General features: G+C 43.6%; 2 protein-coding genes across 5 annotated transcripts in view; one reads left to right on the forward strand and one right to left on the reverse strand.

The window, feature by feature from the left end:
• The window catches only part of UNC5A (unc-5 netrin receptor A), an 841,139-nt gene extending 836,298 nt beyond the window's left edge, over positions 1-4,841 (forward strand). For both annotated transcript variants that reach the window (XM_085618304.1, XM_085618305.1), the window contains one exon: positions 953-4,841. In XM_085618304.1, the coding sequence (XP_085474430.1) occupies positions 953-1,118 (166 nt within the window). In that variant the 3' untranslated portion in view covers positions 1,119-4,841. The remainder of the gene's footprint in view (positions 1-952) is intronic.
• Positions 4,836-21,390, reverse strand: part of HK3 (hexokinase 3) — a 302,793-nt gene continuing 286,238 nt past the window's right edge. For all 3 annotated transcript variants that reach the window (XM_085618301.1, XM_085618303.1, XM_085618302.1), the window contains exons 18-19: positions 20,528-20,761; positions 4,836-11,356 (exon numbers count right to left, since the gene is read on the reverse strand). In XM_085618301.1, coding sequence (XP_085474427.1) covers positions 11,212-11,356; positions 20,528-20,761 — 379 coding nt within the window. In that variant the 3' untranslated portion in view covers positions 4,836-11,211. The remainder of the gene's footprint in view (positions 11,357-20,527; positions 20,762-21,390) is intronic.

Genomic DNA, 21,390 nt, shown 5'->3' on the forward strand with positions numbered 1-21,390 from the left:
TATTATGAGCGTCTACAAACGTGCTGGTCTATCTTATTGTTAATAAGGGGAACACTGGTCTCCCCAAAAACAATAAGACCAGAACACGTTATACACCTCATTACAACCCTCCCAAATCGAGGGTTGACGTCCAGAGGAGCAGAAGAAGGTGATGCTCCCACCTCAGAGGAAGGGCTCAGCTGAGCTGCCGATGATGTACTCGGCTGAGCTTCAGAGGCTGGGCTCTGGTGACTTACTGAAGAGTTTTCTCCAGTATGTCTAGCAAAGGTCCTGGGATGTCTATCCTGAAGGTGTCTCATCATAGAGTGATTTCCAAAGGAATATTTCTTCCTTGGATTCCCTCTAGATAAAACACCAATGAAATTCCCCCGTTATAGTTAGTGCAGGCAACTATAACTCACGTGACCGCAATCCTCTGCTGATGACATATGTGTCTTTATGAAAAAAAAATATTTGTAATATATGTATAGCTAAAAATTTATGGAAGAAGACATGGGTAAATAAGTGTCTAAATACAGTATTAGCATCAGCAGAGGATTACGGTCGCGTGAGTTATAGTTGCCTGCACTAACTATAACGGGAGAATTTCATTGGTTTTTTATCAGTAAAATTTCCAGCTAACTATAACATGTGTGAAACCTATGGTTTTTTCAGTGAATATATATATGTACATATATATGTATATATGAGAGAAAATTCAAGTTTTTTATATAACACTTCAGACTGAACACTTGCTGTTCACCAACGCAGACTTTTGCCAGCTTTCATTTCTTCCTCTTGTTATACATGCATGTATTAATAGAATAGACTACCATAAGTTTGCCGTGAACGGTGCAAGCACCATCACATGTCAAACCTGAAAAGACCTAAGCTTGTTGGAAGTCCTTATAGAGAATTATACTTTACTTGTGTTGCTTACCTCTATCTAACTGTATCTCTTTTTCCCCAACAGCCATATGAGCTTTTTTGCCTCAAAACCCAGCCCAACAGCCATGATCTTAAACCTGTGGGAGGCCCGGCACTTCCCTAATGGGAACCTCAACCAGCTGGCGAATGCCGTAGCGGACATCGGCAAGCAGGAGCCTGTTCTCTTCATGGTGTCGGAAGCTGAGTGCTGAAGGCAGCTGCTGACTGCAAACTGAGCCTTGTGAGTCATGTGGCCAATGAACATGGACATCAAGGGACCACACAGGGACCATCTGTCCCTCACACCAGCTCTTCTTCTGGGAGATGGGAGCAAGCTTTTGTGGTAAATATGATGCAGTCCTTCTAGGTCCAGGTGAGCTTCAGTCCTGGGCTCAAAAGTACTAGAAGGGTCAGCATCATTGACCTTGCTAGCACTCCAGCCTCCTCGACCTTCAGATACCACATACAGCAGAGAGTCAAGAACACTCTACGACAACGATTATGCGTCATGGCTCTAAAGTCGGAGTTTTCAGGCGATCAGGTGGAGTAGGCGAGAAATAGAGGACTGTGAACTGCTACTTCTCCATACTTTTCTACAAGGTTTCAGGACTCAAAGGAACCTGGAAGGTGAAAGAGGTGAGGGTGCAAATTGTAATGCACACTGTGGTGCCCACGGACCACGGTGCACAGCTGGTATTCCCAAATCCAACGAGGAGAGATGCTTGAGACGAACATGAGGACACAACTCTTAGACGCTCCCAACAGCTTTATTTCATGCCATAGACACCACGTCCTAACCCCAAAGGGGGAACATGTTGGGAATATGCCAAGACTAATTCGAAAAGGCCCTAGTGCTCCACTCCCCCTCCTCAGCACACGGATATAGGCCTATTTTCTCTGTTTTAATGAGATCCCTATCCACGCCCTTCAATTGAAAAATGTATTTATTAAGCACTAATGTCCATTTCACGACCATTTCACTAAAGAAGGTGGTGGCTGCTGTGGTCTTAAAGGCCGTGAGAAGGTTGGTATCTAACATCCTGAAAGACTCCGAAGAGAATGAAAAGCAACAGCCCTTGGTTGAAAGACCCCACGACCAAACGCCTGGCAAAATTGCAACTCCTTCCACTACCACCTTGAAGTATCTGCAAAGTTTCATACCCAGCTTCTCCATAGGCCAATGGAAACCACACCCCAACTCTGACAAATTGTGCCTCTTAACTAGGTATAGTTGAGTTTTGTAGCAAATGAGTGACAAGGGATGAAGCTCTGTGCATTGTGGGCGATTAGGGTGGGCTGGGAGAAATCCTCCTGTACAAATCTCTACGTGTACAGGAGCCAGCGCGTAAGATGCATTTACATATGTTACTTATTGATGTATCACTTGATATACCACTTTGCCCCTTGCTTGCGCCTACTTCACTTGCCAGAAGGTTTTGACTCAAAGCTGGTCAGGTGATTTTATGCGGATCATAGCGTTTTGTTTTTTTACAACAGAAATGTGTAATTTATTTTTGCCATTATTGCACCATCCTTGTTCCTGCGGTTAATTAACTCAGCATTTTCATTTCCCTGAGAAAGTGACCTCCTGCCTCATTTATTTCACGTTCTCCCTAAAATCTTATGGTATTGACTCATCTCAGACTGCCACCCTCGCCTCTGGCACTGAGTGCTTGCATCCTAAAAATACCCCTAACACCATCTAAATTCATTTGTAAATCCATCTTCGCAAATCTGAGTCCCCATCGTATCCGAGCAATAATTAGAATCATTAAATTACTTTCCATCTCTCTCCACGTCCTATTTGCGCGGCCTGCAATCACTTCATTTAAATTCCCCGTCTATTAATGAAACCCATTTTACATTTGGCTACATGATTTTATTCATGAGTGACTACAATATCACTCAAATAACACATATTGAGAGGAAATGATACGCAATATAATATCATTTCTCCTGAATATGTTTACTTTTTGAGTGATCGGGGTTTCAGACATCTATATTCATGTGTGAAATAGAAAACTGGTTTCACTAATACTTTGCTGTAATAAATGAATATGATTACTGCAGCCATGTCCCCTGATACATTATAAAGATATCAATATATTTATGCCACATTTGGTGGAAATAAATGGGCCCCGATAATTGAGGCTTTTTGACGAAAGTGCTGTGAGAAATATGGCTGCTGCGTGTTCTTCGCCATTTGGAGCAAGCTAGTACCAATGCTGCCCCCTCCCCCCATGCACACCAACCCCTGCCAAATATCCACCTTATATAAATAGCGCACTGTATTTTTTATCTGCATTCAATTTCTAAATCCAGCCAAATTCAATATTGCCTATTTCAAGACTGGGTTTATCTACTATTGTTGTTCCCAGTTCTGGATTACCAAACAGGCAAAGTAGGCACCGGCCTATGGGCCCCACTCCTTTTAGGGGCCCTGCGACAACAGATCAAAATAATATTGATTTGATCATGAAAGAAAATAACAATCAAGCTTTGTTAAATATTGTTTCCAAAAGATAGATAAAATTGAATCAACTCAAAGAAATGAAAACTTTACATTAAAGACGCTCTAGAGAAAATACTATATTAATGTAATGGACCCATTAACAACTTAAAGTACATTAACCTGAGACCTCAGAATCACATACGAGGTTGTCTCTTAAAAGCTCATCTTCTGGCAGCTGTCAGTTTGTAAAAAGATCCGGTGCACTGGGTATTAGGAGATAATGTGCGAGGGGGCCCGCAATATCGACTGCCTGGGGGCCTACACAGGGTTTAATCCGGCACTGGTTGTTCCAGGCTTGGCACAGTTGGGGAGGGCTGGATACTGGTTTGAGATGCATGGCGAACCTTTTGCAAGAAGTTGGACTTTTGTTACTTTAAGTTTTGGAGTCCATGTTTTTGCAAAAGACGTGTTAGCAATGATATTTTCACACGGAACATAAAATGCAAATGTTGTTTTACAAAAACATAGGCTCTAAAATAGAGACGGACAGTCTCAACCTTACGTGAACATTTCCCTACAAAAATGCCGTGGCCCTGTATTTCATTCCTAAATCCAGCAAAATGCAGTTCCCCCATGTGGGAAGAGAAATACAGGCCAACAGAGAGGCTGTAGCATTTAGTCCATGCCCTTGCCCTTCAAAGGCCTGAAGGGCTGTGGCTGGGCAGTACACCTCCGAGAGTGTCAAGCTCCCTGAGTGGCCGTAAGAGGGCTTGGTTTGTTGCCCGCTTCCATCTGACAGCTGCTGTGATGAGCAGGCCCTGAGTTCAATCCCAAACATAGGCAAGTTAGCCTGTTATGTTTTTCAGGTTGGTAGGTTAAGTACGATTACATTGGGTTATAGAAGCACCTGTAATTTATAGGGCGTGGAAACAGCAAAACTGTCATATGAAAAGTATGTAAAATAAATTATTGCTATGAAGCAGACGAACTCTGCATACGAAGAAACAACATACCTTAAGCAGTCCACAATGTAAAATGACACATATTTGACTCACAGACTAGTGTTCTAATCCAGGGCCGGCTTTAGCGCTGGTGGCGCGCTGTGCGACAATCATTCTTAGCGCCCCCACACCTCATGACCACCTCCTCAGATTCTCTCACTACCACCGGCCAAAAGGGCCCCTCATCTCTCCAATAAAAAGTTACAGCTAAATACAGCGCCCCTCCTGAGTTCGGCGCCCCCCCTTTACACAGGTCAGCACCCAGTGCGGCCGCACCAGTCGCACTGCCCTAATCTCATAATATGCTCCCTGCCGGGTGTGAAATGGGCACACTTTTGCACGAAAGTGTTCGACAGCTGTCCAGAGAGCACTGCCCCGGGGCCCATGATACCTTCAGGTACCACCTTCCCTTCCAAACCAGATCAGAACCATTAAAGTAACTCAAGTCAAAGAAAAATCAATCACCACTCCCAAGATTGTCTAAAAATCTGTTTATTTAACTCAAATGTGTGCAAGATTAAGCATTATACATAACGTTTGCCAGTAGCACGTTCGAGCGAATCAAGAACAGGGTTTCTGTCACCTCTCCAAACATATCAGGTTGAATGGTGAGGCTCAGGGTCACCCTCCTCCAGTCCACTGCAGCTGGCCCTTCACAATGTCCCTGCCGAATATGTCTTACTATTTCATGCTGAGTCCTCTGCCATAAAATAATTACATAGCTCCAAAAATTGCAAAACCTTCTTACAATCATTGTGTCAAATGTTGGATGTTACAAGAAAATGAAGGCAGTGCAGTATCTTGAGGGTATTTCCTCTGATAAATATACACAAAACTGCGAATCTGTGCTTCTCTTCATATCACAATAAATAAATGCAGTCTAAAAAACTGCAAGTGAGGCAAGTATTGTAGTACTGGACAGGAGTGGCCCTCTTGAAGGAAAAGTAGCCAACACTTTGTGTAGCCTATTTTCTTATTTGTTCAAGTATATAAAAATTAATATGCTGTGAGTGAGGGAGTCAAAACATCTTAGTGACTTTGGGATGTCAGCTTCAGGGGGGTTTATTATCCAAGAAATAGTGGTAAAAAGTGTAGTTCGTTGTCACCTTTTATTCCCTCACATTAATGTGTTTTACATTTCAAACCTGCTATAATCCTCAATTATCCATTTAAAATGGTGTTTTGCTAAATGCATTGGTAGGTTGAATGATTCTCCAAAACATCTAGGAAGTGGCTAAGTAAGCTACAGTCTTTCTTTTTGTTACAGCCTTGCCACTCCCCCAAGAGAGTGGGATAGGAGGCCCCAATTCTCAGTGTAGAGACCCTTGCCTAGAGAATGACAGCCAGGTCGCCAATGTTGGAATGCCTCCCAGCATGCATTGTGCCCCCTTAGAGCCTGAGGAAAAGTGCCCCACAGGGCCTTAGAGAACAAAGAAACAGCTACTTCTCTTGTGATGCTAGCAGGGCTGTCACTAGTGGAGAGCAGCCGGGGCTATTTTCCCAAGGCCCGCTTTTTTTTCCGGGTCCCACACAACCACTGCTAAAAATATTTGTATAGCAGAAAAGCAGGCTTAGCCTTCTTTTCTGATATATTCTTGCTAAGGCTAGTACCCTTAGCTGCCACCATGTGTTGCTTTAAAACCAAAAGGGTGTCCACATCTCATTTGTGACCTGAGCCCCTCAAAAAGCTTCTAACAAACCTCAGTGCCAGAGGCCTACACAGAGACCAGCCCCGCAATGAGTAAACCTTTGAGTGTGGTAGAGATAGATACGGTGGAGACCATTTCTCCACCATAAAGATAGTGACATGCCTTTTCATTACCAATACTATCACAAATATATAGTGATGGTAGTGTTTGCTCTCCAGGGGCATATTATCAAGAAACGGCGTTACAATTATCGACGCTTTAGTGGCAGAAAACTGCCGCTAAAGCGGCGATAATGGGCTTGATAATATGCCGCAGAGAATTTCCATAGAAGCCCATGTTCTGGTGTGAACATGGGCTTCTATTGGAATTCTCTGCGGCATATTATCAAGGACATTATCGCCGCTTTAGCGGCTGTTTTCTGCCACTAAAGCGGCGATAATTGTAACGCCGTGCTTGATAATATGCCCCCAGGTCCTCACATCTCTGTTCATATCTTGATCAGCCAATCGGGTAGCCATGCCTGAGATACGTGCGGGAGAATCAATGCCAGATTGGCAGGATATCCTCATAAAATAAATGCATATGAAGTTAATATAAATGGGACTGATTTGGTAATCAATTTTATAATGAAAATCTGACATGAAGTTAGCCCTCCTGGAACTCAGTAGGACACACCAGAGTAAGAAACAAGCATACCTGGCACATGGTATGCTAAAGTCAGGGCCACTGGAATTATGTGGCAGAGAAAGACCAAATTATGTGGCAGGATTGACTATATTATGTGGCAAGTAAAGGCAAATGATGTGCTTTAACGCGGCATATTTAGTGCAAGTATTGCCCCATTATTCTGGAATGTTTACACATGTTAACACTATGTGGGCCTACCATGTGGGCAAAGATTTCACCTCATCAGTACTCCTTTGACACTCAAATACAGAAATGAACAACAGAGGGTCAACCTTTGCAAAGGGCCTTTTACTGAGCAGAAACACTTGTTGCTGCGCATTTAGTAACTTTGATCTGCTCGAGCTAGAAACAAAATACTTTTGTTGAAATCTGCAGATTATGCAGCAGACGGTTGATTATGTAGCATTTGCATACATCTGCGATTATGCTGAAAAGGCCACAACAGCAAAATCACATAGTTCCAGTGGGCCTAGCTTTAGTGCATGCAACCCTTCCTCATGAACAATACAACCTTGAACTACCCACTTTTTTTTAATTAAAAAAAGAAACAGTGAGAAAATTGGGACAGTGGAGAGGATTCCACATGGCAGATGAGGAGAGCCTTTGATGTTGAAGGAAAAAATGTCCTGCATGTCTTTCCTCCTTCACATCATTACTTGGTGGCACTAACAGCAGTGAAGATACTACAGCAGAGCCTTGTAATGAGTGGGGGCAGCCATATTATCCATGTTGCCTACTACATCCACCTCATTTGCCTCACTGCAGTATACATTTTAATCAGGGAGAGATGCTATTGGCTCACTAAACGACCAGCAGTATAAAGGAGTAGGGTGCACATGACCATCCAGACTTTTAATAAAGACAATCTTTTCATGTATATAATGGCGGTAAGCAGCCTTACGATGTGCATATTTAATGTTAATCGTAACATGCTTATAATGCGACAAGCAGCCATATTAATAGCATATTTCATGTAAGCATTCTATAATGCTTATACTGGAAGTGGCCAGCCATATTTATACTGATTAAACTTCTAAAGCGCTCGAAGGCCCATGGCATCTTGGCACTAATATCAAAGCAGTGTCTAATGAGTAGTTCTGGACAAAGGTCTTCAAAGTAAACAAGTTATCATAATGGGCGAGAAAAGGACCATGTTTAAAGTTCCTTCCTAAATCTAAGCAGATTAGGCTGGCTTCTCAGGTGTACAGGGAGATTGCTCCACAGATGAGCTGTGATAAAGAGGAAAAGTCTGTTTATTGCTCATGATACGGTTAATTGAGGTGGGGAGTCACATCAATCTTATATTCAATGCAGGAGGGCTTATGATGCACAGAGCACCATCCCTGTCACTGGGGGAGTTTTCTTGAGGACTGGAGCCCAGGGGCACATTAGTCATAGCACATGTCAATCGTTGGAAACCAGTGGGCCGCCCCTGAGGGAGGTCTGTAAAGAAACAGTTATGCCGAGCCTAGGTGTGGAGGCTGCACAGCCTTGCACCACAGAGTGTTGCAACAGAGTTATATAAATAAGTGATGGTCCCACAGACACATATCCGGACAGAGCCAGCACTAGTCCACCTGTATATGCAATGGCCGGCCCTCGGCACATTCTCCGTCCGTGTTGACGTGTTTTATGTTTTTTTTGTCGAGGGAAAGATCAAATTATTTTAAAAAAGATGAAATAAACTGAAGTGTTGTGTAAAGAGTTTTTTTTTTATTTTGTATTCAAGTGCATTCAATTCATACAACTTGGCCTTATGTACATATATATATATATATATTTATGTGTGTGTGTATATAGTCAGAAAACCGTGCGGAGGGGGAGCGGTCCTCGCAGCTGACAGCGCTGTAAATAAATTCTCTCTATATATATAGATTGGAAAAATTGTGTCTTTTATTTTGTTAATGTCTTTTTGGCATGATGTGATACCCGCTCTCAACCTCCTCCTCATCTTACCATCAATATTTATGACAGTTGTTGTCTTAAGACAACTATAGTAGGGGCAAGACACTGAAAGAGTAAATATGTGTTTTCTGACACCTTTGGTCTGCTGTTCACCTCAGTCTAGGTCCATTCAGTAACATTCACCCTCTTAGTTTGAGATCCACCACTGTTATTTCTTTTGTTGTTTCCATCCTGGGTTGGCCCCACTACATGTTTTTCACAATAGAAGTTTCACACCTGTCATATGATTTCACATTTCTCGTTTTTACCTAAATTAGATTTTATTTCCTTAAACTATAGTTTTGAGGAAATTAAAAGGGAGGCTTGTTATATTCCATCTCTTCTCCAGAGATTGATCAATTCTGCCTTAATCCCCCTACCTCAGTCCCCCGCCAACCACTCTGCCACCTAAAATGGCTTCCTTGTTAGTGACTGTGTTTTCAGAGGCTGAATGTTTCACACCACCTCTAAGGCATTTTTCTCTCCAAGTGAATCGAACTTAGCTGTGGGGTACAGAACACAGATCTAAAGGCAAAGGGCTGATGTGAAGCAGTTTTCAGAAAGGTCATAGTACATTATATTTCTCGGAAATGCTATACAGTTAAAAAAAATACCTGAGGCATTTTACAAGATGTGCTTCTGCCTGGAATACTTTCTTGGAACATAATTCAAAGGTGAGCAGCATTCATTCAAAGAGTAAAAATACCAATAATGCACCTTCAGTATGTTTTCTGACAATTGGTTTTTTTTCTTATTGCACCAACTTCTGTTTGACTGAAGCACACAGGCGCGGTCCCAATAGGAAAGCGGACCTGAAGTAAGTACCGGGTCAGCTGGAGGTATCATGACAACTGTGAGGTAGGATATGTGTCCCAGTACAGAGCATAGTAGCAGGCTGCACAGAGGCAACGACACACAGGCTGGACATAGGTCACGCCACTCAGGGGTCATTGCACACAAACACCCAATCCACACATTCTTTCCAGAGGTCACTGCAAGAAGACCCCAGTTGTCACCGCCTAGAGGTTGGTCAGAAGCCCCTACACTGCCCATAGGTCTCTGCAGACAGATTACCTAGGGCGGCTATACATAGTGCCGCCTTAATGCATGGACACGCTGGGCAGGTGCCCGGGGACCCCACGCAGACCATAATTTAACACACATTTTCTGTTAAACATTTTCATTCCTGTGAGTGGTTGTGTAGGCAGGACCCAGTGCACTGCTTTGCCCGGGGGCCTTTAATGCTGTTAAGACGGCCCTAGCTATACAGATCCCGCCTGAGAGTTAGAACCTGCGTCTTGGTTTACACCAGGTATATGATGGACTGGACACACCGTATCTAAGGCCGGTGCTCGCATCACTGAACACAACCCCCATAGGACCACAGCTTGCCCAACTTCACATCACCTCTCTTATGCCGCTGTTTGTGCGACTGCGCTGATTCTGTACAGGACTATTGTTGTGTTCTTTGCCTCCCTTTCATCGAAGAGGTCACTGCTAAGGCCACAGAGCGCACCCTGGTTTACAGTACGGATCACTGTACAGATGTGCACAGCACATACCTCCAAAACTGCACAGTGCTGCAAAGAACTGCTGATGCACACATATGCAGAGATACACAGAGCTACACAAATATTGAACTCAGCAGCACCAAGCTTCCAGGGTTGGCATACTTGCTCAGACCCTACAACTACATGCAGCACCTTGTTCTTCAGACAGAGTCAAATAAATAATACATGTAATATATATATAGGGTTACAACCACGCTCCGTAGAGTCTGTCCAAACTTGGTACTATGTTAAGCTGTAGTTGCAGCCTTGAGGTGTTTCCGTCTCTACAACTCCACCCAGACCTGCACTGTATGGGCTGTGTTGCTACGATCATCTGGTTACTTCATGTATATTTTATTAGAATACTGTGAGATTCATTAAACGTAATGGAGCAACAGAGGCCCGAAAATGGCCGGTATGGCTGCTGCTCCAACATTCCAATGTTTGTCTTTCTGTTTCTTACTTTTAACCGAAAACATTTCTCTTTCAGCAGGTCGAATGTTCTAATAGCATTACAGCCCCTCTGCCTTGGGCTATACCAGTGGTTAAAAGCCCTCTCGCTCATTCTAGGGACTCAACTGTGGTTTGAGCCTACAACTCAGGTAGAAGACATTAACAACTTGAAGCAGGCTCTAATGCATTAAAATAGCGGGCTTCTTTTACCTACGGCAGGCTATATTCACAAAATACACTTTATAAGTTCCCACAACATATCACATTTAACCATAGAGAAAATTTAAAAAAACTTTGTTCCTAATGCATATACAGTGAAAACATATGCTGACCTCGAAGAGATCCACGCCTCTCTTTTCTAAAAAAAAAAAAAAAAGAGAGAGAGAGAAATCAAAGTGCTCCAAATATATAAACGATTCCAAAAAGTTCAGATCGAGAGCTGAGTTCCAGGACTGGTAAGTGCTGGGTGTTGCCACATCACTCTTTTCTGGGCTTCAATAATTCAGAGTGAGTGAGCCTAGGTGAGTATCAGCCTGGCCTCATTGGACACTGAACAGCGTTAGATGGACTCAGGCCTGGCCCTCTTGCAGCATGCGGCAGGCCACTGCGGTGATCAGAGCTGCGCCTTTGCCGGACCCATCTTCGGACTGCATGAAGGTGACATCGCAGCAGGGGGCCAGAGTCCTCACCGTGTCCTCAGCAACCTGGGAGAAGCTGCAACAGGAGAAGAGATGGTCAATGACATGCGTGGCTGTGCTGCCCCTTGAGTGAGAGCCTGTGATTAAAGGAAAAGCAAAGATTGCTTCAGTGGGTGTAGAAATAAAGAGTATTCTTTCTAGGTGAGTGCAAGATGTAGGTATGGAGTGACTACACAAACGTAATAAGGTCAATGAATGAATCAAAAAATAGAGAAAGGAATGGGCTGATCGCCTGCATTCAGACTTGTAGTTGGATTTGAGTAATGATAGGGAAAACAAGGCAGGTCTAAAAGAATACAGTTGATAGAACTGCAAAAAGAACACTAATTGTATTGTTCTTCTGCAGGTTGGAGACTGCTGCCATACCTTTAAATAAATCGGAAATTACCACAGCCTTAAATAAAGCAACCAAAACTCTAAAGCCAATACTAATGGTTGTCTAATTTTGTAATTTTTGGTAATTTTGCCTGAAAAGAGTAACGCGAAATTACTGAAATTATTCTGATTACTCCAGCATAATTAAAATTTCACCAAGGACTAGTTTTGACCATCATTTTCTCGGTAGACTCTAGCACTAAGCACTCTAGTACGTTTTGGACGCTGGCCTGCTTCAGTGCATAAGCCTCACAACTTCACTGACTAAGTGGAGGAACAAATGCTTTCTCTTGGGGGCATATGTATCAAATACCGTATTTGCGATTCTCAAATAGCGATTTTTAGGGAATCGCTATTTGAGAATCGCAAACGGGATGTAACAAATAATTCGCATATGTTTTGCGATTCCTTGGCATTCCTTAATTGCGAGTAGCAAATTGCTAATCGCAATTAAGGAATACCTTCCCATTCATTCCTATGGGCTAGGAGGACCATAGGAATAAATGGGAAGACATTCTCAATTTGCGATTCACAATTTGAGAATTGCAAAATGAGAATGCAATTTCAAGGGTGCCAGGGTGTCAAAAGGACACCCTGTTGCACCCCTGAAATATGTAAGTGTGCACATGTGGCGCACATACATACATGCCCTAAGGGCATGTCTGTGCGTCACATGGCACTTTGAAAAATGCCAAAAAGTGCACTTTTCAAAGAAATCACAAATTACCACCAACTTGAAGTTGGTGGTAATTTGCGATTCCTTATGGCCAAATTGCACTTTTTCTGTGCTTCATACATTGCATTTAAGGAATCCCAATTTGCGATTCCATAAATGCAATCGCAAAATAGAGAATCGCAAATTTTGCGATTCTCTAATTTGCAATGTCCTTTTGGGATGATACATCCCAAAAGGCCGTTTCCCGTTCGCAAACGGGCCGATTCTGAGAATCGCCCCGTTTGCGAACGGGAAAAGGGCTTGATACATATGCCCCTTGGTCCTGTGCTCTCACAGGCAGCTGTGGTACAGTGAGCGCCTCCACGCCATGTGTTAGAGCTCACCCATGGGCTAGGATACAGGGAGTCTCAATTTCGTCAAACTAGCTTATGCACAGAGAATCTAATTGAATCAGATCATGTAAACTAGAGGAGAATAAATGTGTCCAAAAGTGCACAGGCCTTGATAAATAGAGTACACATTCAGAAGGTATCTCAGAGTGCTGCTTCAACACACCAATGTACAGTGGGCTGGTATACTGGGGCATTATTTAATACAAAGTGGATCGCTGCAGGAGAGCTCTACCTGATGATAGTAAGTAGTAACTTTATTCGGTTAAAATAGCCATAAAAGTGCACAAAAACGGTCACAAAGGAAAAGAAATGGCAAAATCAAATAAAACCTTAAACCAACATTTCTCAATGAACAAGAGCTTTTAACATCAGGAATTGGCAAAACCATCAAAGTCATGCATAGGATTCACTGATAGATTTGGAAGTGTTTGTTCAACGCTGATGATAGTGTTCACGCTACACATGCTCTGGTGTATGGTGATGCAGTCACACATGGGTCATACTGAGACTCCTTTCATTCCACACATGGTCTATGTGCCCAAGTCTTTAACAGATACAAGGGGCGACCATGGAAAGGTCTCCACGGTCTGTTACTCGTTGGACAGACCTTTCGAGCAGCATCAAACTCTTCCTGACTTTCTGGCATTTGACTCAATCTCAGGAGGGGGTTATCTGCAAAGGTGTCGAACGAATCCCTGGCGAGACCCAGCAGAATGCAAGTAGGGGAGTAAATCAGGCTGCGGAAGACAAATGCAATGATATGTGACATGGCAGGCGTAAAGGCAAAACAGATTTAGGAAGGAGTTGTGACGGGTGCGATGGATAAAGAAAAGTAGGCGATTTTGATGAGAGGTGGATTGGCCATCAGGCATCATAACATCAAACAGTGCTCGATGTCAGCGAGGCGACCAGTGCAGCGGGCTTTAGGTGAGGACTTCATAAGAGAACATTGGGCTGTTGTCTGTCAAGGGGGGGATAAGAGAAACCTGGTGAGATGATTTCTCCAGGTGAGATCATGTAAAGTGAGAAAGGGAGAGGACCAAGGGCATACCCCTGGAGGGCGCTCTTTGCGGCAGTATTTGCAGAGGTCACTAGGAAAAGAATACATAGGGGCAGATTTACAAGCCCCTTGCGCCTCTTTTGCGTCACTTTTAACATGGTAAAAGTGACGCAAAAGTGGCGCAAGGGGCTTGTAAATCTGCCCCATAGTATGAACAATCAAAGTAGGAGGGAACAGTGCTGGTCATACCAAGACTTGACATAGTTGAGGAAACTGTGCTACTGTCCATAAGTGGCCAAAACATAATGATGGGATGGATGATTAATGTAGGGATCCTTTTGACTGTGTTTTTTGTTCTTCATTTTCTCCTGTATGTTTGCTTAGATAATTTTCCCCAAGTCCCAGTGACCCCAAATCCAAAGGCTTACAGAGACAGTAACTCAGTGTACCCCAGTACAGCCTTAGGTAAATAGTTCTTGAGGGCACGCACGCTGCCAACCGGCTGGTGGCAGGGTAGGTGTATAGCAATAGGCCTGTCAGAAGCTTTTGTGGGGCCAGATCACTAACATCATGCGGGACACACCTCGGGTGCATGAGTACCTTTTTCAAAAGGAAAACAAAGTCCTTGGATAGATTTTGAGGCACAACCAGTATATGAGCCCATCTATTGGAAGCTGATGATACAAGCCACATCTTGAAAATATCACGAAAGCATACTAGCCCTCCCTTTCTGATGTATAAGCACATATATCGTTTACAAAGTGGGGCCCTACAAAGAGTGGGGCCTTTTACAAACTAGCTGCTTGTTCCACCACCCCCTTCTCCCCCTCCCCGTCGCCGGTCCTGGTAGCTATACCCAACAGCTGAGGTCTGTTGAGTTCCCATGTAAATTCCGGTGACATCCTGTAACTAATACCTCATCCCGCCCCCGATGTCGAGTACTGTATTCCAAATGCTGGCCTGCAAACTCAATGACCGGGCCATGCTTTACGCGATATTCCTTCTCTTCCGTATGGCGATCCATAAACCTTCCCACCCGTACAGCACCTTCTTAAGAGTGTCGGAAGACCCCATAACACTTTCTTACAGTGCCAGCAGGAACCCCCGTGAATGGAGATGCGTTGCCTTTGTCTGGCTTGGGGCCTGAGATACACGAGATGCAGTTCAAGCCTGCCCTGTCCATCGAGACACCAGCAGAAACTCTACGAAGAGCTTCTGGCTAGCGTTCCAAAATGGAACCACCACCAGCCCTTTGACTGGACGTGGGTTCTGGCCACTCCAGCAGCCCAAAACGTCAGTGTGCTTGACAAGCAAAGACCTGTAGAGCTTCCTGTGTGGTGAGCAGCGGGCACAGCCTGTAGATCTGTCTGTCCCTTGCTGCTTGCCGTTCCTGCTGCCTGCCCTCGAGCGCTGCCTGGGAAGAGGTCGCAGCGCTATCCATGGTTCTGAAATCTAGTACTTTTAACAAGGGCTCGCTGATTCTTACAAGAGGGTTTTTTCTGACAGAACCCGCACAACGGGGGCCCAATCTGGCATGCGAGGACCGATACAAAACCCTAACCATAACATTATTTCTACCCTCTATCACTGACTCTTTTACCCAGAGATTTGAGATTATCGATAATTTTGCTACTTTCTTATTTTTATTACTGTTCTGCAAATTACACAGTGTTTATTAAAGTGTTTTCTTCTTTTTAAGTAATAATCAGGGCAACTGGAACTATGAGGCAGGAGAGGGCAAAATTATCCTGAAGTCAATATTTTTGCAGGGTGGTATTAGAAACTTGCTCTATTTTGGTTACTTAGTGCTTGATGTACCATGCAATGTTATGGCTAAAAAGTTCAAATGTGAACCTTTGCAAACACAAAATGGCTTTTTAAATGTATAAATCCCAAATTGCGATCCAATAACATGTCACCGCATTGAAATTTGGGTTTTAGAATAAATACAGAATCGATAATTGTATTTGGAAGGTTGTTCCTTACATATACCGATTAATCAGCTTATGTATTAATGTTTTACGACTGAAATGTCATCGCCAAACATTAATATTTTAGCACTAAATCAAAATTTATGTTAATTCTTTGCAACCGGAAAGCGGTCCCTTAGGGACCCCTTTGTGATTGTTGGCAAAAGCCTTCTTTAGGAACAGGCAGTGGCACCCTTGTATCACTGCCTACTCCTAATTTTTTATATGAAAGTATTCATTTCCTTCTTAAATGCATCCTGGTTTTGTATTAGGTAAACAGGCTGCATTTTAAAAAACAAGTTTGCTTTGTTTAAAAGCAATAACAGACATGGTGGTCTGCTGACCCCAGCAGGCCATCGTGCCTGTGACTCTAATTAATCGAAGAGGGTCTCAAGTTGCGGCCTACCTCGTGCATATTAATGAGGCAGGTTGAATTGCGACCCCCTGCGAATCAGTATTTTGTGAACCAACCTATTAAAACATAGGTTGGTTCATAAAATACCAACGCATTCAGTTGAAGTCGGTTTGCAAATTGTACCCACTTCCACCGAATCCATTTTAATAGACTCCTCAGAAGAAATCACACATTGCAAATTATTATTTGATGCAATGTACGATTTTTTAATAAGGAATCCAAATACATTAAGCCACTAGTTTTTAACTACTATTCTTCAAAAAGGAAAGGGGGTGCAGCTCCGGGCCTCTCCACGTTACCCATGCCACAGACATGGCTGCAATGGCAAACAAAGTGATACAATTATGCTGACACTCGCAAAGACCTATGGGTAGGCATACAAACACCTGCAGGTGTATAGACAAACAGGTACACACAGGTACAGGGGTACTGACACACAGGCTCAGTTGGAGGTCATACATGCATTGAGATAGACGCACCCACACTGATGCAACAGGGCGCAGACTGTGAATCTGAGTGTGTACCTAAAAAAGAAAGGTAAACTTGACTTCAAATTGGCAATCAATCAAGACATTGTATAACCATTGACCGGACTTCCTTGCACCAATGAGCCCAATTGCTCAGTTTGACACAAGTTCAAGTGTTTCTAGCTAGTGTCCAGCTCAAAGCGATTCTCATGAACTGCTTGAACTCAACATTGGAAAATCCACACACCCGTCAGGCCGAAGAACGTGGCCAGTGCTACTATGTCCGTTGCCACGGTCATATTTTCCTCCCCCTGCCTTAGAAATAAAAGCTCATTGGATCCTTCCATGGGCTATCTAGAAAAACCCAAAGTGATTGAATTGCAGGCAAGGCCTAGAGTGGCCTCATTGGTCCTGCTAAAGAGAGTCAAAAAGATAAACAGCCAAATAAGGTATTTACTCTGTTCAGCTAATCTCAATGGAATGGAAAGGACGAGTGGTTTTATAATATTTGAAATTGAAATTGGTTTGCACACCGATATTCAATCAACTTGTCAATATAGCATTAAATTGTTAATAGTTTATATAGTAGCAGCATGGCAGTCTTTGGGCACCAATATTTGTTGATGTCCAACACTGGCACCGGACTGATGGTCCATTCATCACCAGCCCCAAAATATTATCCAAAAATGCCAATCTAGGAAGTTTCAGTACCACATCTGGCCTGCCCACCAAGGGGACAGGTGATTGACGTTGATATTTTAATGGCAAAAAGCTTGAAAATTGGCTGCTGCTGTTTGCTCCAAATTTTTAGCGTGAGCTGTTAAAGTGGTACTGACACGAATTGCAACAGGCTAACTTATGGTATTAAAATGTGATTATTATCCTGACTTCCCAACCTGTCCTACTGATATGCGTATTTCATACCGGCATAGCATTTCTATTCGGTGGAAGTGTAACACTGTTTGAAGATATGTCTTGTTTTGTCCTCGTTCAAAGAGGAATATTTTTTAATGTGACACTATAGGCACCCTGACAAACGGATTCCTCCCAAAATGCACTGAGGCATGGAACATTTTAATTGAATGTTTTGGAACTCCTCTACCCCTGACGTCACTGTGCGGTGATTTTGTTAAGATACAATATAATTGATTGTGTTACTTTTTAAAATAATTAGTTTTTAAAGAAAAAAGTGTCGGTCAAGTTGAAACACTAGCGAATGAGAAAGCCCAGAGGGGCACAAATGTGCTTGGTGACACTCCACCTCAAAGGGAGCCTACTTACCGAGCTACATGGGACTATAAAATCACAATCATTTTTTTTAAAGAGCTGGACTAAATCCCTTTCTAAGCTAAACCAGGTAAAGGACCAGCCGCGGCCCGTGCAGGTAAGAGCGGTCGGCTGGGTGGGGGGGATTTCGACAGGCAACGACGAGGGAAAATTAATTATTTATTGAATTTTCCCTTGTGGTCATCTGTCGAATCCCCCCAACCCAGCCCCACCGCTTTTACCTGCACGGGTCACTCCTGTAATGGACACTCCCATATCTAGACACAGGAATACGGTCAATGGGACCAGTTCTAAGCTCCGGCTTAGCTTTTAAGTTCTAGAGATGCTGAGCAGCAGCCGGAGCTAACAAACAGTGAATAGCTTCATCTTAACCAGCAATTTTATAACAGGGCTACAGAAAATGGAACTTTAGAGAAAGTAACGAGAATGTCAGCAGGGGGAGCCTCTGAGGGATGCACAACGCAACCAGCGTATTTTGCGATGGTGTCAATGTATTCGTTGAGACCATCCCACACCATAGGGTCTCACTTTTCTAAGTAAAATAATGATAAATTATCAGTAAGATCCTGCGATGAAACTCCCCTTGGAAAGCAGTGAGATGGATCAAGAAATGAGAACTCTAAATTGAATCAAAATGTGGGTGTGACTTGTGGTTTGCCTCATCGATGGGATCTCCCCATAATTCATTTTTGCTGCCAGGATGGCTTCCTCATGCTGTTTTAGGAGTAGCAGAGAAGCTAATGTTTCTGCTACTAGGAGCCGTCCGATTGTTGGTCTCTGTTGTTTTGGGGTAAATCGAAGGGAGGACAAGGATCTGAATGTGTTTGATTTGTCTGTTTGCCCAGAGCTTGTTAACTCTTTGCAGTCACATTCATAGTATTTTTGTGGAAATCAGAGGTGCATTGCAATTGAAGCTGTGAGATTCTACAGCTAACCTATTAGGGACAAGAGTATCCTTGAGTTAGGCTTTGGGTAAAGCTGGGTGTGCAGCAAGTCCTGCTTGGGAGGGTAGCCATGATTTTGAGCACCACACAGTGTACAGGACCATTTTAATGGTGGAGATTTGGCGATTAGAAGCGGTGGATCTGTCATGGCTCATTCCATGCCCGCTGGGACGATGATCTGAAATGGCCCATATTTAGGATGAGGAATTTGTTACAGTGTTTTATTTTACTGAGTTTTGCTGTCGTAACGAATACTTTAATGATGTAGAGCCTGAGCATGGTCCTTACCTTGGCAAGAGGAGGGAAAGCGAAGAGGGCGGGAGCTCCATTATGTACCATATCTTGATTCAGTGATTGTTTATATCGTAGTCTTTGTTTGGGTGTCTCTTATGGATGACCATACTTGGTCTGGGGAAGGAGGTCTCTATTTGTCCCATTTTTGTACAAGGTCTCTGTGCTCTTTGTTTTTAAGGCCCTTATGTTGGTTGTCAGGGCTCTGTCATGATCTATTCTTTGGTTTTCTGGTTCTGTTATGGACCACACTTTGCTGGGACCTTTTGTGGTCCCTTCTTTGGTTGGGGTATTCTGTTATGGTTCCTTCATCGTATGCCAGTTCTGATACGTACCCGGATGTTGCTTGGAGGGTAATCTGACATAGACTAAACTTTGCTCTGTTATGGACTTTGTTGTGAATGGGGTTCGGTTATAGTCTACACTTTGGTTGTGGGCTCTGTTATGTATGATCCGTGCTTTGCATGGGGTGAGGGATAGGCTATGGTCCCTACCTTGGTTGAAGGTCTTTATGGTCCTTTTCTTTAGCTGAGACTGTGGTATGGTACTCATTTATGTGCAGGGTTCTCATCATTTGACTGAGGAGTTTTGTTGTGGTCCCTAATCCATTTAGATGAACTAATGGTATAGGGGGAGATACAAAAGAGGGAGTGAGAGGGTCCACTGGAAAGTTTAAAGACCTGCACAGACACTTTTCCCTTGGAAACTGAAAAACAAACTCAATAATCCGTGGGTCTAAGGTGTTACTCGGTGCTCAACGGCATCCTGCACCAGTAAAATGTATCTAATCACACCTAAGGGAAGCCCTAAAGAGGGGACGGAGTCCCATCACTCACCGAGGTGACATGCATCATCATCTGGGATCTCCTCCCGCCTGTAACTTCTAGTACAGCCAAGGGCTACAACCCCCTCACTATGAGGGAGGAGCTCAGGGATGTTTTAAGGGTTTCCTAGGATATACTAAAATCCAGCAGGTGATGGGCTAGGTGATGGGCGCAGTGCTAGAGAAAAGTGAAAAAAGTGTAGTAAAACCCTCTGCCGGGAAGAGATCCCAGATGATGAAGCATGTCACCTCGGTGAGTGATGGGACTCCGTCCCCTCATTAGGGCTTCCTTTAAGTGTGATTAGATACATTTTACTGGTGCAGGATGCCGTTGAGCACCGAGTAACACCTTAGACCCACGGATTATCGAGTTTGTTTTTCAGAACTAATGGTATATCCACTGTCTCCAACTGGCATTTCTATTGCATAATTATGCATTGAGGTATTATGACAATCAACTTCATGTCTCCTCCGACAGAACGAGTATGAAAATGCACAAAATGGGGCATTTCTTCCTTACCATTGGCATCACTGGGAATTTACTTACTGGGGGTGTAATTTGTAGAGCGTCCCATCCACTCCTACAGTGACCGAGAGGTGGTCAAGGCAACGGTTCTGTCGTATTTTCTCCACCACTGCTGCAATCCCAGCACCGCATAGCCTGGCCGCCCTCTGCGAGATGACCTGGCAGACTTCCTTCACAATGATGCTGTCATCACAGGTACTCTGCAGGCCCAGGTCTGTCAAGATGGCGCGCACCTGGAGAAGAGCCAGGCTGTCCCTGCATGGAGAGAGATTAGCTAGACCATGTACAAGCACTAAAACATTCTGTCACACACGCGAGTGACTCTTTCACCCCTCCAAACAAGTATCCATTAAAAAATAACTGCAGACTCTATTCAAGCATTCAACGAATCAGTAAGTGCAGATTGATTACTGTCTCCTTCTTCTATCTACTACAGTAGTATGGACACACCTACTCAACAGCTGTCAACTTTTTAGAATGGGAGGGAGTTTTTTTTACATGAGTACCACAAGCAAGAAAGCTGACCAATCATAGCCTGCTCAGCACTGAGGTTCTCAGTGATATAAAAGCTATTTGTATTGGCCCTATCTGCACAAGCAAGCAGAATATTTTTAATTTCATCCTAAATTTGACCAGGCACCCCCATTCTGGTAATTCACACTTTCTGAGGCTGCAGATCGTGCCTTTTCATTCCAAACCGGGGCAATCCTGCATCATGTCAACAGGTTCCTACACGCCCTAAAGGTGCTGCTGCTTAGGGGCGCAGTTATCATTAGAGCAGCAAGTGCTGCTTCAAGCACAGCTCTGCCAATACTAACCCAAGCTCTGTCCCCTATGTCTCAAGAGACACTGCAGCTCAGATCTGGCCTAGAGGGGTCACCATT

This window comes from Triturus cristatus, chromosome 7 (assembly GCF_964204655.1).
Source record: "Triturus cristatus chromosome 7, aTriCri1.1, whole genome shotgun sequence".
Classification (NCBI taxonomy): Eukaryota; Metazoa; Chordata; class Amphibia; order Caudata; family Salamandridae; genus Triturus; species Triturus cristatus.